The 17,212-nt window shown below is 53.3% G+C and overlaps 1 protein-coding gene across 1 annotated transcript in view; it reads left to right on the top strand.

Moving 5' to 3' along the window:
* The window catches only part of LOC140681478 (uncharacterized), a 90,948-nt gene that overhangs the window by 46,321 nt on the left and 27,415 nt on the right, over window positions 1–17,212 (top strand). The window contains exons 3-4 of the mRNA XM_072921313.1: window positions 3,099–3,372; window positions 3,457–3,712. Of these exons, the coding sequence (XP_072777414.1) occupies window positions 3,099–3,372; window positions 3,457–3,712 (530 nt within the window). The remainder of the gene's footprint in view (window positions 1–3,098; window positions 3,373–3,456; window positions 3,713–17,212) is intronic.

Below are 17,212 nucleotides of genomic sequence, written 5' to 3'. Positions count from 1 at the left end.
TCCCCTAAAGATGCAGTCTCTGTTGCAGGAGAAACTGGTTCAGTCAATGGCTTACAAGAAAAGTCCAGCCAAAAGCCACTCCATCATCTCCCCCCCAACCTTCTTTCCCTAACATCTCAAGTCCCAGACTGTCTCTTTTCTCTTTCAAGTGGAGGAGCAGTAATATTTCACAAAGCTTTCATTTCCCAGGAAAAGGTTAAAAGTCTTGGACTGCCCTGGCTGCTGAAATCTCAGCCCAGACCCCAACTCCCAGGGCTGGGCACCTTCTCCCCGCTTCTCCTTCTCCTCTGCCAGTGAATTTCCAGGTGCCTTCAGGCTCTCTGTCTGTTTCCCTCCGGTGGTGTGGGGGCGTGGGGAACAAAGACATCTCAGGTTTCCTCCCCCTGGCCTATCCCTCCCAGGCCGCAGGGCTTCCATTCCCCCACCCAGCCCGTGGTGGGCGGGGAGAGTCTGCACTCTGCAAAGAGACAGTTCTGCTGGGAGTTCTTGCTTTGAACCCTGTGTTCTCAGAGGCGTGCCCATGCCTTCAGTGGCCACTCCCGGTGCCAATATCCAAACCTGACCACTGATTGCTTTGAGACCGGCTGCCTGACAAAATTCACTTCTATGTCCAACCATGAAAATCTGCGTTTCCAGATGTTGCTTTGTTTTGCTCCTTGTGCTCAGGGTCCCCTGCACAGCCCCTGTGGCAGAGCCGGTGCCTGTCCTGCCGCAGTGTCCAAAGGCGGCCCCCCCGGCGGGCAGGGCCGGCAGCTCCCCGGGGCCGGGCAGCGGCCGGGGCGTCCCGCAGCCTCCTGGGGGCCGGGGGCCACTGCCGGCCCTGCCCGGGGCTGGTGGGCTCAGGCAGCGCCCGGCGCTGAGGCCCGGCTGCCCCACAGCCCCGGCCCGGCCCCGCAGCTCCCCACAGGCCCCCAGCCCTGCTCCCGGTCCCGCACCTCTGCGCCCGCTGCTGCCGCTGCCCACCACAGAGAAACCCCTGACATCCTGACCTCCTGCTTTTCCTCTCCTGGAAACTGGGAATTCAAAGTATCAGCTGGCAAATTGTCAGGATAAGACCCTGCTGAAAAACATCCCAATCCTGAGTATTTTTCTCTTCCTCCTCTTTGCCATCATCCTTTTTCTTACCACATAGATTCCTCCTGCTCCTTCTTGCCTGAACCATATTGCTGCACACTCCCCTTCACCCGATCCCTTCCCAGCGCACCAACACCATCCATCCACTGTTGTCCAAATCCCTTCTCCACTTCCCTTATTGCCCCCCTGGGTGTCCATGTCCTTAATTACCTCTGGGGGAATGTGCAAACTACCTCAACACTCTCCCATGGGACCCTTCAGAGACATTTTGGGATCATCATCCCTTTGGGCAGGAGCCCTCCCTGGCTTTCCCTTTTCTCCCCTCCATGGGTGCCCTGCCATGTTCAGTCCCCGAAGATCCCAGGGCACTCACTGATGAGATTTTCAGTGCTCTCTCCCTGCTGACTCTTCACAGACCCCCCTGATGTGTCACTCGTCTGTCTCCTGGTCACTCCCGGGTCCCCAATCAATCCCCAGTGCCGCCGCCAGCCAAGGGAGCCGATCACCCAAAGTGGGTGAGGCACCTTCAGCTGCACTCCCTGCCCCAGGGTGTGCGGAAAAATTGACATCACCAGAGGATTCTGTCCACAGAGCAGACAGAGGAGTCCTGTGAAACTAATTTCATTCCTAAAAATGGGAGAGGCCATGGAGCATTCCCCATGGGATCTCTCCAATTGCTGGAGGACACAGCCTCCTTTTCATCCTAATTCTCCTGGCCACATCTCCCTTTGCTTTCCCCATTGGCTGAAGCACTTGAGAGCTACAGACTTCCCAATCCACCTACTACATACTCCCTTAATATGCTCCCTGCTTTTATATAGCAAATGATATTCATGGGTCTGTTAAGTCTTTGTTGTTCTTCTGGAAGTTCATGAACTGAGCAGGACCTTGGCAGAGCAGCAGTCTGTGTCATCAACTGATAACATTTTCTGAAACCAATTCCTTCTCCTGTCACTCCCTTGTGTACAGCTCCCTGGCCCTCTGAGCCTTCCCCAACTGGACTCCCCCCCTCGGCCCCATCGCCCCTGCGAGGGGAATTTGGGGAGGTGGGAGTGGGGCAGCGCCAAGGCCGGGCCCCCCGCGCTGTCCTGGCGGGAGCGGCTGCAGTGGGGACCGAGTGCGGGCGGGAGCGGCCGAGAGCCCAGCGCTGCCCCAGCCCGACCTGCCCCAGCTCCATCCCTGCCCCTCGGCTGGGATGCTGTGGGTCTGGGGGGAAGAGGGAGCCGGCAGTGGGTGCTGGGCCTGGGGGCAGGAGGAGAAGGGAAGGAGAAGCAGGCTTGAGGAACAGAATGGTCAAACGATGCAGGTGGCAGGAGAAGGTGGGATTGTGCAGGGGAAGGAGGAATAGCAGGAGGAAGAGGAGTATGAGGAAGAGTAGAGACACAGGAGGAGGAGCAGAAAGAGGAAGCAGCAGAAGGTTCCACCCCTCCCTTTATCTGCAGCCTCCCCGCAGCCCCAGGAGCGCTGCTCCCCCCACATGCAGCAGGTGACTGTGGAGGGGGATCCACGATTTTCACGGGGTGAATCTTGGTGTTTCTGAGCTTTCTTGGGCTAAATGTTGGTGCTTTGGTTTTATGTGGCAGCTGAATCTTTATGTTTTGGAGGAGGTTTTTGCTGACTTGTGATGTTTGGGGAGTTTTTGATCTGTATCTTGAAGTTTGTAGGATTTTTGGGCTGAATCTTGGTGTTTTGGAGGTTCTTACAGACATAAGATTCCCAATGACTTCCTCAGATGAACTTGGGCAAGGAGGAACCTCGAGTCCAACGTGCTCTCCTCTTGTTTTTTTCCCCAAACCAGGATTTTTCATTCCCTGGGCGTGTCTGGATGGAGGAGGAGAAAAAGCCCCGGAGATGCTGCAGGAGGAGGAGCTGCAAACCCAGCCCAGGGAGCTGCGGGGAGGAAAGAGCCCCCTGAGCCAGGAAGGCGGGCGGAGATCCAGCCAGAGCTCGGAGCTGGTGGAGAAGTCTCATGGCAGGGAGAAGCCCCACAAGTGCTTGGAATGTGGGAAGGGTTTCAGCTGGAGTTCCAACCTGATCGTGCACCAGAGGATCCACACAGGGGAGAGGCCCTACGAGTGTTCCAAGTGTGGGAAGAGGTTTCGGACCAGCTCCAATCTCCTCGTACATGAGCGGAGTCACACAGAGGAGAGGCCCTTCCGCTGCCCTGCCTGCGGGAAGGGCTTCAAGCACAACTCCCACCTGACCGTGCACCGGCGCATCCACACCGGGGAGAGGCCCTGCGAGTGTGGGAAGTGTGCGAAGAGCTTCAGAGACAGGTCTGGCCTGATCGAGCACCAGGTGATCCACACTGGGGAACGGCCCTATGAGCGCTTGGAATATGGGAAGAGCTTTGGGCGGAGCTCAGACCTGAGAACACACCAGCGCATCCACACAGGGGAGAGGCCCTACGAGTGTCCCCAGTGTGAGAAGAGGTTTCAGACCAGCTCCCATCTCCACGGACATGAGCAGAGTCACACAGAGGAGAGGCCCTTCCGCTGCCCCGACTGCGGGAAGGGATTCAACCAAAACTCCCACCTCACCGTGCACCGCCGCATCCACACTGGGGAGAGGCCCTATGAGTGTGGGGAGTGTGGGAAGAGCTTCGCACAGAGCTCAAACTTGACCCAGCACCAACGGAGGCACCACTAAGGGAAGCCCTGTGAGTGCCCCGAGTGAGGGAAGAGCTTGGAGTGAGGGAAGAGAGTGAGAGAAGAGCTTGGAGTGAGGGAAGAGAGTGAGGGAAGAGCTTGGAGTGAGGGAAGAGAGTGAGGGAAGAGCTTGGTGCGCTGCTCCAGCTCCATCCCCCATGGGAGGATCCGGGTTTGATGATCCCCAGTGACCCCTGTGGGGCAGAGCCCTGCTGATCCGTGGTCCTGGTGATCCATGCTGGGTGTGGGGAAGGTGTTGGCTTTTTCTCCTTGTGCTGCTGTGATTTGGGTGGGTTCCCATGGATGGGGGATGGGAGGTGAGTGGGGGGTCCTGGTGCACTGGGGGGGGCTCATAGCTTGGGGGTTCCCAGCGATTTGGGGGGCTTGATGAAGGGGGGAAGCAGTGAATGGGGGGATCCCAGTAAATTGGGGGGGACCCTGATAATAATAGTGGGCCTTGGGAGATAACGGGGGGGGGGGGGGAAGGACCAAACCCTAAGGGACTCCCGTGGTGCTGGTTACCCCCCGTGCCCCCCCAGCCCATGGGGTCCCCACAGTCCTTGCACTGTTCCTGGGGGTTCCACGGCTCTGGGGGGGTCAAAGCGGAGGGGATGGAACCTCCATCATGGATGGGGGCACAAAGGGGGTCCGGGCCCAGTGCTCGGGGGGGTCGGTGCATGAGGGGGCCTGGTCCCTGTCCCGGTGCACGGGGGTGGCACTGCCTGGGGGGTCCTGGTGCTTGTGGGGTTCCCAGGGTTTGAGGGGGGTCCGGTCCCTATCCCGGTGCTTGGTGAGGGGGGGCAGTGTCACCCTGATTCTTGAGTTTTCTAAAACCTTCTGAGTTTACATTCTATCGGGAAACTTTCCCACACAGTTTCTGTAAATAACGTGTTGTTTTGCATTCCTCCATGGGGGTGGAGAGACTTGATGTACTAGTGCTTTGTCCAATGTCTTCGGAGAGGTGGCCCATTCACTCTCCAATCCACTGTCACCTTTGGAGAAGTATAAAAGTTGGAGTCAGAAAATAAACGCTCTCTTTTGCCTTGCAAGGTGGCAGGTGGCTCGCGTTGTGCTTTCTCGTGTCCTATAGTGACATCTGGTGACCGCCGAAGTGTATTGCAGCTTAGGCTGGGAGCTGTTGGTGAGGTCTTTCTGTTTGTTCAGCGCGTTGCCTGTTGCTGGGGTTTTTTTTGCTAATGGAGAGCTTTGAGGGCATTAGGGAGGAGTCTGTGGCTTTGGACGTTTGGAGGGAGGTGCTGAAGCGGAAACGCGTTCCTTTTTATTGGGATGATTTTGAGAGGCTGTTTTTATGGGCAAGGGAACAGGGATTCTTTCCCAATCTTGCTGAGGCCCTTTCCTGGGAGAATTGGTCTCCCGTGGGAGATCGCCTCATGGATGACCTGCTTGATAATCGTTTTGAAGATGTTGGGCCACTGATGATGCTGTTTAAGAGGTTGGATGCCATTTGGCAGGGGTCTGAGATTGGCAGTTCTCGGGCTTCTCTGGGGGACCTATCTGTCTTGGATTCGGATGCTGGGGAAGCCGAGTCTCTGTACAGTTGCCCTGATTCCCCTAGCCCCGGGGGGAGTGAGCCGGAAGGTGGCTCCTCCTCTGGTGTGGTTCGGGCTCCCAGGCCACTGGCTCCAGGCATCCGGTCGGTGGAGCCGGTTCGGCCGCCTCGCCCTGCCTCGCGTCGCAGGCGTAGTGGGCTGGGCGGGAAAGCACTTTCTCTTTGTGCCTTCCCGGCGCTCGGGGGTGAAGGGGGGCCCATGGATCAGCCCCCTCCTCGGATTGCGTCTGACTCGGTGACGGTGAATTGCCCGAACTGTGGTGTTACATTTCCCCTGGAGAAGACACAGGCGCATTCGCCCGGTCCGGTCTCGGGTTCATTTTCTGAGGAGGAACCCACTCCGATCCCTGAGCCTGCGCGGCCTGCCGGGCATGCGCAGGCGGTGGGGGCCGCCAAAGGCGGGGCGTTGGTCACTGTTCCATTGGACCCCGCCCCGGCAGGCGGGCAGCCCGCCCCGTCCCGCCTGATGGGGGCGGTGCCCACCGGGAGGCTGCGCGGCGTGGGTCCGACGCTCCTTGGGGGCGTGCCGGACTCCCTTGTGTCGTCCCGCGGTGACGTGTCTCCGTGCGCCGTGTCTCCCTCTGCGCCCCGCCCTTCCCCCGTCCCGGGGGATGGGAGCGCTGCGCTGGGGTTGCGGTCTGCGCCTCCGCCTGCGCCCGCCGCGGTGCCCTCTGCTGATACTGCAGACAGCACCGCTGGGGCACCGGCTTGTTCGGTTCCGCCTTCCCCGCCTGCCGCGGGGGCCGGGACTGCGGCACAGCGGGGCACTGGGGTGTTCACCTTTAGCGCGACTTCTGACGCGGCCAGCGGGAGGCCAGTGACTCCCCGTGGCCACGGATCCTCCCAGCCGACCTTGTGGACCCTCCCTGCCTGCCAGGTGACCGTGCGTCCGAAGGACCACGGGCGGTTTTGGCAGGAGGTCCTGGATAAGGCTGAGGAGATGTGCGACTTCGGCCCCTCGCGGAGCCTGCCGGATCAAGGGGAAGGCTCCTCTGGCTCTGCTGATGCTGAGGGGGGCGTGGTGTCCAGTGATGTTGCACCGCCTCGCAGCCCAGGGGCTGCCACTGTCACGGAGTCTACGGGACACAATACAGTGGATGATGCAGCCTTACCAGGGGGTCCTCAGGTTTTCCCTGTGCTTAGAGGTGTTACTCATAACACTCATCAGCCCTTTTCATTTAAGGTGTTGAAGGAAATCCGAGACACCGTTGCACAGTATGGTGTTGGGTCTGATGACGTTATGCAGACGATCCGATTACTTGTTGCTGACCTGCTGACGCCTTCCGATATTCGTTCTGTGGCTCAGGCTCTTTTTAACCCTGTGCAATTTGACGTGTTTGAGGACAAGTGGGCCACTTTAGTGGCCAGCGCAGTATGGAAGAATGCTACGCGGGGGCAGCAGGATCCCAGACGTGTAGCTACCACTGACATGTTGATGGGCACAGGTAATTATGTTGATCCTCAGGGGCAGGCTGGATACAATCCTCTCGTGCTTGAGCAGTGCAGGACGTTAGGCTTAGCAGCTGTGATCCAGACCTTAGAAATGGCTGCTCCGATGGAACCCTTTCTGACTGTTGTTCAAAGGGCCGATGTGTTGCAGCATTTTTGAGAGAAAGAGGACATGAATTGTGAAAGTTGAGCTACTCCAGTCTAGGCCTCAGATTGAGGCCTGGTGGGGCCTTCAAAGCCTCTGACGCAGTTAGAAATTCAGAGCTTGTGGCGCAGATAGAAAATAGTCTTAAGGTGTTGTGGGGACCACCGGGTGTGAACTAGTATAGGTTTTATGGTGTAAAGTGTAGACCGTTTTAAGGAAAAGGTAAACAATGTTAGCCTACCAATTAGAGTGTCTTTGTTTCTGTAAACTATGTAGAAGCTTATATAAACTACCGCCTGATCTTGAATAAACGGAGAACGTTGCATTAATCATATTGATTGGATGTGCGTTTGTCTTGTCCAGTTTCCCGTTTTTCTGAGATTCCCTGGCTTTAAGTGGCGCCCGGACCAGGGACTCAGGAGGCTCCGAAAAGGCTGCCAAATTACTTTTAGAGTAACGGGCAGTCGGGTTTGAGTCACGCGACAGAAATTCAGGTCCAAATCACCTCATGGTGACGGGACCGGGATCCCAAATTCACTTTTTGTGAACGGGGATCAGGTGGAAAGGAGCAGAAGTCTCCAAACTCCGAATTGGGCCGTTCCCAACGGGAGGAAAAAGACTCTTCGCATTGTTGTTTGTTTGCGAGAGTCCGTTGGAGCAGTGGGAAGACCTCGGCGTTCACAAGAGACCCGAACGGCGGGTGTGGACGTGGCCGGGGCCGGGAAGCTGGAGCGGAGTTGCTGCCTTGCCGAAGAAAAGCGAGAGCGGAGCAACCCGCGGAGGTTGAGGTAAGCTGCGGAGACAGAGAGAGGGTGAAAAGTTCACCATGGATGGAGATTTACAGGCTTCAGTGCGGCTGCTCTTTCATATTCTCTCAAAGAGAGCTGAAAAAGTTAAAGAAGCCGACTTAGAGCAGTTGGTCCTGTGGGCAAGAAGCAAAGGCAAGCTGCAAAAACCTTCGCTGATTTTTAGTAAAACCGAATGGCAAGAGTTGGGGCAGCTGCTTTGGGATGCAGTGATAGAGGGCAGAAAGGACAAGAAAACACTATTAGAGCTTGGAGGTGTTTGGAAGAAAGTTTTACATACCTTACAGAGCATGGCCGCGGAGAAAAAAGCAGCGGAAGCTGCAATTCAAGCATTTGAGCAGTCCACATCAGAACAGATAGAAGTTCGAAAGCCATCTCGGGTTGAAAAATTCTTTAATGTTTGTAATATGCGGCCAGTGCGGGGGCAGAAAGCTCCAGTCAGCCCGTCTGTCAGAGATGTTGTTGCTCGTTTGGAGGGAAACGCGGAGCCGGGCGGCGCGGGGCCGGCTGGCGCGAGACAAAGCAAGGATGCGGCCACGCCCGGAGCGGAAGTGTGCTCGCGAGCAGCGGATGTTAACAGCTCGGCGGTTCCGCGAAGTGAGGCAGACCAGGAAGTGGCCCTGCCGGGTCCCTCGGGAGGCGGGGAGACACCTGAGGAGGCAGGCGGAGTTGGTGACGAAACAGGGCTGAGTCAAGAGGAGGAACTCAGGGGCGGAGATCAAGGCAGTGACCAGGGCGGAGACGGGAGCGAGGCGGCGCCGGCCCCTCACTACCCCGCTGCGGCAGCGGCGGCGGCTGCCGCGGGTGCGTGCATGCGCAGACGCGCGGCTCGCCGGTACCCGGCGGCGGCGGTGAGCACCGGCCAGCCGCCTGGGCGGACCGCGGAGCGGCAGGCAGAGCGGGGCCGGCTAGCACCGAGCCTGAGGCGGCCCCGGGGCGGAGCGGACATCGGCCAAGACACAGAAGGTTCCTTGTTGCCGAGCAACAGCGCAAGGGTGGAGACGGGCATTCCCCGGGGCTCGGCCGTGCTGGAGTCAGAGCAGGCGGGGAGCGGCCGCATCAGGGGCGTCTCCTCTCCCGTCCTCACAGTGATGCAGCAAGGACGGAGGGAGACGGCGCCGCCCCCTCATCTCCCCGCAGCACCCAGCAATGGCGGTGGAGGCGCTGCACAGCCTGGTTGCCACGGTAACAACAACGCCGAGAGCAGCAGTGCCACCGATGGCGAGATGGAAACACTACAGCAAAAATTTCAACAGAATTTTTTCAATTCCTCGCCAGAGTCAGAAGACATAATGAAAAAGTATAGCAGTACCGAGTGTTTTCCAAGATGCCAAGAGGGATGGACATTATGCAAATCAAAGTTATTTCAAATACAATGTGGATGAAAGATAGAAATGTTAATCATGATTTAATTGCCAAAAATGTCTTTGAAAACAAAGATTTGAGAAAAGTCAGTCAGATGGAATGTTGGCATTGAGTTCACAATTTCTGTTTTTGAGTTTTTATAGATAATAAGATAAATAATAATTGTCAAGTTTTTATAGGTAATGATAAGTAGTGATTGTTACTAATGTTATATGAATGCTTTGACAAGATTGTTTTAAACTATTTTAAACATTTCTTGTTAATAGGTTGATCATATAATGTAAGTTGTCTGATTTTTGTGATAAGAATTATTATTAAGATGTTAAGATATTGAGGTGTTGTTTTAATATTTACAGTCAGTTTTCATATGTTTTATGGGTTTTTTTAAGTGATTGATTGTAGGATGTGTTTTTCAGGATCCTGTGTGTTTGATTTTTTAACTACTCATGTGTTTTCTTTATTCAATTTTCTATGCAGCTGCAGTTCATCTTCTTTTAAAAATTTGTGGTCCAAGTTCTGGTTCAAGATTTCAGACTTCAAATTTTCAGATTTTTGAAGAAAAGGCTTGTTGTATTTAGAGAATTTTTGTTTTAAGAAGAAATTTTAGACAGGTTCAATCATTTGATGTTTTGATAAATTGTTAATAATAAGGTTTTTCACTTATAACTGTTATTTTTAAGACTTTTGTTTTAAACATATCCTCCAATTAGAGTTCGAGCTCTGGCCAGGCTCTGGCTCTACGTGGATGGTGTGATTGATCCAGGTGTTTTCTGCATCAAAAAAGTATTCAAGTCCTTTTGGCTTGACAATTTGACCATACAGGACAGCTGAGCCTCAAAGGGAGTTTGGAAAAACATGATCCGGACATGTTTTATCCAAATCTCTGTTGTTTTAAGGTTTTTCAGCTGCTGCAGACTCTGGGATGACAATTTGATAGTGTAGCACTTGGTAACTGTGATTTTATATGTAATATTGATTGTGTGTTATTTGATTGATTTTTATTTGTTGTTAGTTTCTTTACTATATGCATTGTTTTGTTCTTAATGTTTTTCATGTTTATAACAAAGATGTTGATATTTCCATTTCTTCATGCAAGTTTTAGGGAACAGAATTGAGAGAGGACCCTCCAGTCCCGGTGGGGGTGTTGGGTTTGTTTGTGTTTTAACAGGTGCAGAATCTGGATGGATTTCAGTGAAGAATGTGGAACTTATCAATTGCAAGAGGGCACTGATCTCTCCACAAGTGGATCAGAGGATGCACAGCAAAAGTGGATTGTGCAAAGATTTGTGTTTCACCCACAGAAGATCGTGGGCTTTGAGTTTTTTTTTTTTATAAGTGTGTTTTTAATGATGTTATAGAATTTTTTTTTTGCTAAGTTTTTAATAAGTTTTAGTAATGCCTGTGATTTTTCTGTTCATCTTGCCATTGTCTTTCAATGGCAAAAGAAAAAGAGGGAGGTCCCAACGGGGATCAACAGAAATTCTACTTGAGTGAGTGTTTTTACCCATCCAACCAAGAAGTCGTGTGATGGACAGGACAGATGCTCTTGCTGCATTGATACGAAAAGGCAGAAACAGAATTTTAAAAAATAGATGAAAAAGATATCAACCCGCAGTGATAACAACGTGAACAACAACAGTTTGCCTGGAACATCCCTGATGAATCCAGTTCTGATGAAAATTAATTTTGTAGAGTACAGAAAAATAAGTTGAAATATTTTAAGTGTGAAGTTAGATTTATCAGAAGTTAGTTTATTAGAAGTTATAGTTTATGTTTAGAATTAAGATTGTTTCTTTCATGTTAGACAGGGCATTCAAGAACCTGAGAAGAATGTGGTGGGCCTCAATGTTTTTATTTTATACTTGTTTAATTGAAGTCTCGTTGGGTCCCATCGCAGAGTTCAAAACTTGGACCCGAGCTCAAATAAATTTAAATAGCACTCTGGGAGCGCAAGCTGTTGCATTTGTGCAAAACCTTAAATTTACTGATGACAGTTTTCAAGAATTTGGTCTTTTGGGTTCTGTCCCAGGAAATTACTGTTTGATATTTGGATCTTATGCTACCAAACCAACTCAAGAAAAGGGAAAATTGACAGATGACAACACTTGATTGTCTCCCAGATCACCATTGTATTACAACTATTTAGAATATTGTAACAATTCGACTCCAAGAGGTAGTGCAGGAAAAACTGCCCCCAGGAACCTTCCTCATTTGTGGAGACCGAGCCTGGTCAGCAGTCCCTCAAAATGCTAGGGGAGGCCCATGTTATATCGGTAGGTTGAGGCTTTTTGCTCCCACCATACATCAGGTTCTCGAATTGCCTCAGAAGACTCAACGAGCCAAACGCAGTGTTCTCCAAATGGACACTTCATTTGATAACTGGCTCAATTCTTCAGGTTTTTCTGGCTGCGTCAAAGACAGTGTGTGCAAAAATTAGTTCATTGTGCCTTCACTCCAGCCTGAGTAGCTCAAAAGAAAAAGAGGGAATTGTTGCAGCATTTTTGAGAGAAAGAGGGCATGAATTGTGAAAGTTGAGCTACTCCAGGCTAGGCCTCAGATTGAGGCCTGGTGGGGCCTTCAAAGCCTCTGACGCAGTTAGAAATTCAGGGCCTGTGGCGCAGATAGAAAATAGTCTTAAGGTATTGTGGGGACCACCGGGTGTGAACTAGTATAGGTTTTATGGTGTACAGTGTAGGCCGTTTTAAGGAAAAGGTAAACAATGTTAGCCTACCAATCAGAGTATCTTTGTTTCTGTAAACTATGTAGAAGCTTATATAAACTACCGCCTGATTTTGAATAAACGGAGAACGTTGCATTAATCATATTGATTGGATGTGCGTTTGTCTTGTCCAGTTTCCCGTTTTCCTGAGGTTCCCTGGCTTTAGAAGAGAAAAGAGTTCCAAGACACGCTGTTATTGAGGAAAGGGAATCAGACAAAGCCCAGGTTACCCCCCATGGTCAGCTCAACCGGCACAGCTGTGTGTGCTTGTAAGAGCCTGGCACTGACATGCCCTGAGCAGGAAGGCTTCAATATCTTCTGGTGACACCATCTCACCTAACAGGGGGGCAAAAGCAATTCTGATTGCTCAGCAGCCACTGGATCACTTATTAAGGTATTTCTAAAAGACATTACTCCAATAAAAGGCATTGTGGAAGCAACAGACTCAGAGAGCAGAACTCATTTTACAGGAAAGATCCCCCAGGGGATTATGGCAGCTTTAGGAATACAATGGGACCTCCAAAACCCCTGGCACCCCCAGAGCTCAGGCTGGGTACAAAGAATGAAAGGGGAAGAAACACCTTTGGAAGCTGGGGATAGAAACCAAGATGCCATGGGTACGGCTTTTGCCATTGGCTTGGGCAAGAAGAAGAGCCAGACCCAGGGCACATATTCAATTATTTCCCCTTGCAATTGATCTCGGGAATTCCTTACTCTGGGAATTCTCCACCTAGTGAAGGGTGAAGATAAGGGATGCACATTTAAAGCAGTCTGTGGCCAGAATCCTGTCTCTGGTGCAATCTCTCCCCCAGGAAGCTGGGCTGCACAGAGCCTGCCTTGGCACTTTGCTGTTGCCAACATCCCAGCAGGACATCGGCTCCTGCCTAAGGAGTGCAGAGCAGCACCACTGGTGGCCAAGTGGCGTGGCCCGTGCCAAGTGGCCCCGAGGCCAGAAACAGCCGCCAGCACAGCTGAGCACGGGGGGACCCCTCAGCCTCGGCTCCAGGTCTCTGCAGCCCCGGAGATTTGCACTTCCCGCCTGCAGCAGGAGGATGGGAGGCCCCCACTGAGCCTGCACTGAAGGCAGCGCAGCAGCAGCCAGGGCTCCACAGCGGGGCAAGGCCCTGGGCCTGCCCACACATCCTCTGCTGAAATCCTCGGCCTGGCCACCCTCCTTTGGCAGCTCCAGACACTGGGGACAGCCCTTGCTGCCACTGCTGCAGCTTCAGCGCTCTCTGGGCCTGCCCTGCCACAGCTGCTGGGCAAGAGCACGGCACAATTCCACTCTGGCTCTCACTTACACTCACACACTGCCCTGCCTGCCATGGCATTGATGGAAAATACACCAGCTCATAGACTTTAACATTGTTAACCTTTGATTTCTCTACTCAGGCTTGCTTTGCCTTGGCCCTGGGGAAAGAAATGTTAAAGGTTTTGTTAAGGGATGTTACACCACTCAATGGAGATGAGTTTAACACCTCAACACACTGGGAATGGCCCAAAAGATACCCACAAAGATAACACCCAGCAGCAAAACATCAACCCCAGCAGCAAACAGCAACCAACACCTACCCCAGACACTGCCAGGGCTGCAGACACCTGGTCTGCAAAAGGCTGAGAAGGAAATCCAGCACTTCCCACCTCATTAACAGCAGAAGCAAAGAAATCTGCACAACTTGAAACTACAGAACATTAAACCAATGCATTTAGATCGCTTTAGACCGTATTAAGTTAGGGAAAAATCGAGTAAAACCCACGTGTCATGGAACGATTTTCTCTGCACACCCGGGCTATGTGGGGATGGAATGATTTCTGTTGCACATCCTGGCCAGAATCAAGAAATGCCTTTAGTCTAACACTAAACATATTGGTGGAGTTTTTCTTTTTCCTGCAGCTTCAGTGCAAAGTATATAACATGAGAATATTTTTTAAAATAATCCTACTTCTATGTCGCTGGTTAGGTTTGGTCAGGGATATGAGAATGAGTTTTTACTCTGAGAAGAACGAGAAAAAAATTAATGGCCTTGGAACTTTTTTGTGTGTTTTTGTTTCGCTTTTAGTGATGCCAAAATTTTGGTCAGGATTTTCTGACTTTCACCTTTGGGCTGCATTTTGCAAAACTAGAAGAGATTTAAAGGTGCCCTTTTAACTCATAAACATTAAACAGAGGATTTGAAGGGGAAAAAATAAGCAGCAGGTTTTAGGGGGGCACATTTGAGGCTGCTGAAGGCTGCTCTGGAAGAGAAGCTGCATTCCAGGCACCCAGGAGAGGAGCTTTAGAAATGCAAATTAACACTGCTGGGGCAGAGTGGGGACAATGTACCTGGCTCTTCTTGCCTGGGGCAGGAATTGGCTCATTCCCTCTGCCCCTCACCCCAAGCTCTGCCTGCTTGCACAGATGGAATCTGCACGGCTGAAGGCAGAGCCCATGGTGAGGATCTGACTCTGAAACAGAAATGGCTGAGGCTGCAAAGGGAAACAGCAAATGGAGAATGCTGTGAAAACTTCACTAAAATAAGGGGGGATCATCCCCCTGCCCACTCCAACATCTGCTGCCACTGTCTGTGCTGTACAGGGTGTATCAGAGCACTGGGGCTTTTGCTTAAACAAGTTCAGGGAAATTAGTTGGAATTCAAGTATTTGATGCTGTATTTAGAAAAATGCAGTCATTCATGCAGCCCCAGCTTGAGGGAGCACCCCAAAACGGGGAAAAGATAAAGAGCCACCAGAACAAATCCTACAACACCATGGACCAGCCCCTGGGAACCCAAACCAATTCATATCAGGAAGCAGAGAACCCATTTATCATTTCAATGGCATCATTAGATTAAAAGCTGTCCTCAAAAGAAGAAGCACCCAGACAGCTCCAGCTCCTGACCTTCCTGCCGACCAATCCACTGAAAGAGGAACACAACATTTCACCAGGGAATGGGATCAGATTATCTGTGAGCAGAAAAAAAGGGAGTTTGTGCAAAACTAAATGGCCCAAACTGCTGTTGGCAAAGAGATGACAAGGGAAAAGTGCTGAAAAAGATAACAAAGGAAAAAGGAGAACAGTTTATGTATTGGTCCAAACATGGAAAGGATGGGAATGGGACATGCTTTTGTGGTTCCTGGGCACACCAGGGGTTAAACGAATGCTGCTTCTCCTCTTCTGTGCTGCAGCAACTCTCATCTTTTCACCATGCTCCACACCTTGGCAGTGCAGCTCATCCAGCAGCTGAGCCAGGGGATGCAGGTGGCAGCCAGGCCTCCTGATCCACAAACGGCTACAAAAGGACAGGGAATGAGGGCATCGAGAATAATCCCAAACCCAAAGAGGACCCGGGAAGAACAAAACAGAGTCAAGGAGTGAATCTGCCTGGTGATAGGGCCAGGGACCTGTAGATAAGGAAGTAAAGGCGGAAACCATAAGTTCCAATACATTTCACAAATAGAGACGCACAATTTCTCAAAGTCCCGCAAAATTCCCGAACTTCCAGGAGAACAAAGGCTTAACAGAGCCATGAATATCGGCTGGTATACAGAAGGAGGGTGCATATTAACGAGGACAGGCAGCAGGCGCATCGGGAAGTCTGAACCTTCCAAGGACCTCAGCCCGTGGGCAAAGGCAGAGGGAGATGCGGCCGGGAAAATCAGGATAAAAAGGAGGCTGCGGACTACAACCATGGCAGAGAGCGCACGGCAAATGCCCCACGGCCTCTCCCCCTGCTCAGCAATAAAGTCACTTTTACAGGACTCCTCGCTCTCCTCCGGCCACAGAAACCTGCGGCGACGGGAATTTCCCCGCACGCTCCCGGCCGCGGGGCAGCCCCCTCGGTCCTACCCACAGCAGCCGGGCCGAGCCAGCGCTGCTCCGGCAGCGGCTCCTGCCCAGGCCCCGGCGGGAAGGAGACCGCGGGCAGCCGCTCCCGCCGCGCCCTCAGCCCGGGGCCGGCACAGGCGAGACACGGCACCAGCGACCCGCCGCAGCCCCCTGCCGCCCCCTCCGCCCGCAGCCAGCCCCGAGCCCCCGCAGAACCCAGCGCGGCTCCCACCTGCGCCGGGGCCGCCTCCGAGCTCCGCCGACGCCGCCTCACTGCGCTCCGGCCGCTGCCGCCGCTCCCGGGCCCGCACAGACGCTCCCGGCGCCAATGGCGCCGCTGCCCGCCCACGGCCGCCCTCAGCCCGCCGCCGGGGCCGGGCTGCGCCCCGCTCCCACCAATCAGCGCGCCGCAACCACGACTGACGGCACCAGCGGCCAATGGCAGCGAGCTGGGGGCGGGCTCTGCGCACGGCCCAGACTCGCCCCGCGCTCTCAGGGCCCCCCGCGCTGCGTGAGGGCAAAGCCGGAGATGAGCAACAGCCCCGGGACGGGCCCGGGCCCGAGGCGGGATTGAGCTGCCCCCACAAACAAACTTCTCCGCACCTCCCGCCACGGCTTTCCCGGCCCTGCGCCTTCCGTGCCTCCGGCTCTGCGGGAAACCCGGGAGCCTCCCTTCTCCTGCCCCTCATTAGTGCATCGCTGCTTCGCTTTCATTTCCCCCAAAAAGGGAAACCTGCCCAAAGCCCTGTGCGTGAGCGGGGGAGGGGAGAGATTTCTGGCAGAAAACTGCAAAGACTCAGAGCAGGATGAGGAGAAGTCAGTGCAGAGCCTTAAATGCAGCTTTCCCCACGCCTCCCTGCTCCCAGCTGCACCTCCTCCCCCGGCAGGGCAGGAGACAGGGAATGGGGCCATGCTCAGCTCATCCCCCGCGGCTTCTCCCTCTGCTCAGGGACAGGAGTCGTTCCCTGCTGCGCCCTGCGCTCTCTCCCAGCCGAGACTTCTCCAGGAACTTCTCCGAGCCGAGTCCATCCCCTGGGGCACAGCCCCCTCCAAGTGCTGCAGCGTGGGTCACTGTGCCACGGGCTCGGTCCTGCCAGGCCAGGCTGCTCCAGCGGGGCCCCTCTGCCCACGGGGTCACAGCCTCCTCTCAGGCATCCCCGAGCTCCAGCCTGGCTCCTCCAGGGGCTGCAGGGGGATCTCTGCAGCCCCATGGACCTGCAGGGGGATCCCTGCATCCCCACGGCCCTGCAGGGGGATCTCTGCATCCCCATGGAGCTGCAGGGGGATCTCTGCAGCCCCATTGTAATATATGTTATGGAATAATTCGTGCTTATGTAAAATATACATCAAGTCAGTTGTGCTTGTACAAAAAGATTCTTAAAGTTTTAAAAGGCCAGAAGCAGCAGCCGGGGCTGCAGAAATCACAGATGACAGAGAAATAAAGACCTAATTTACAAATGAAAAAACGTGGCTCATTGCAGAGATGGGCTCTTTCCGGGGGCAATCCAGGAGGCATCCAATGTGATTAGTAAGGGTAGTCAGAAGCTCAACCCAGACTGAGTCACAGGAATTCTATCCCTTCCCACTCCCTCTTCAAAGGGGGAAATCAGAAAAATACTCGGATTATTGGG

Source organism: Taeniopygia guttata, chromosome 36 (assembly GCF_048771995.1).
Source record: "Taeniopygia guttata chromosome 36, bTaeGut7.mat, whole genome shotgun sequence".
In the NCBI taxonomy this organism is placed as follows: domain Eukaryota; kingdom Metazoa; phylum Chordata; class Aves; order Passeriformes; family Estrildidae; genus Taeniopygia; species Taeniopygia guttata.
Note: the sequence above shows the minus strand (reverse complement) of the source record. Positions and strands in the feature narration are given on the sequence as shown.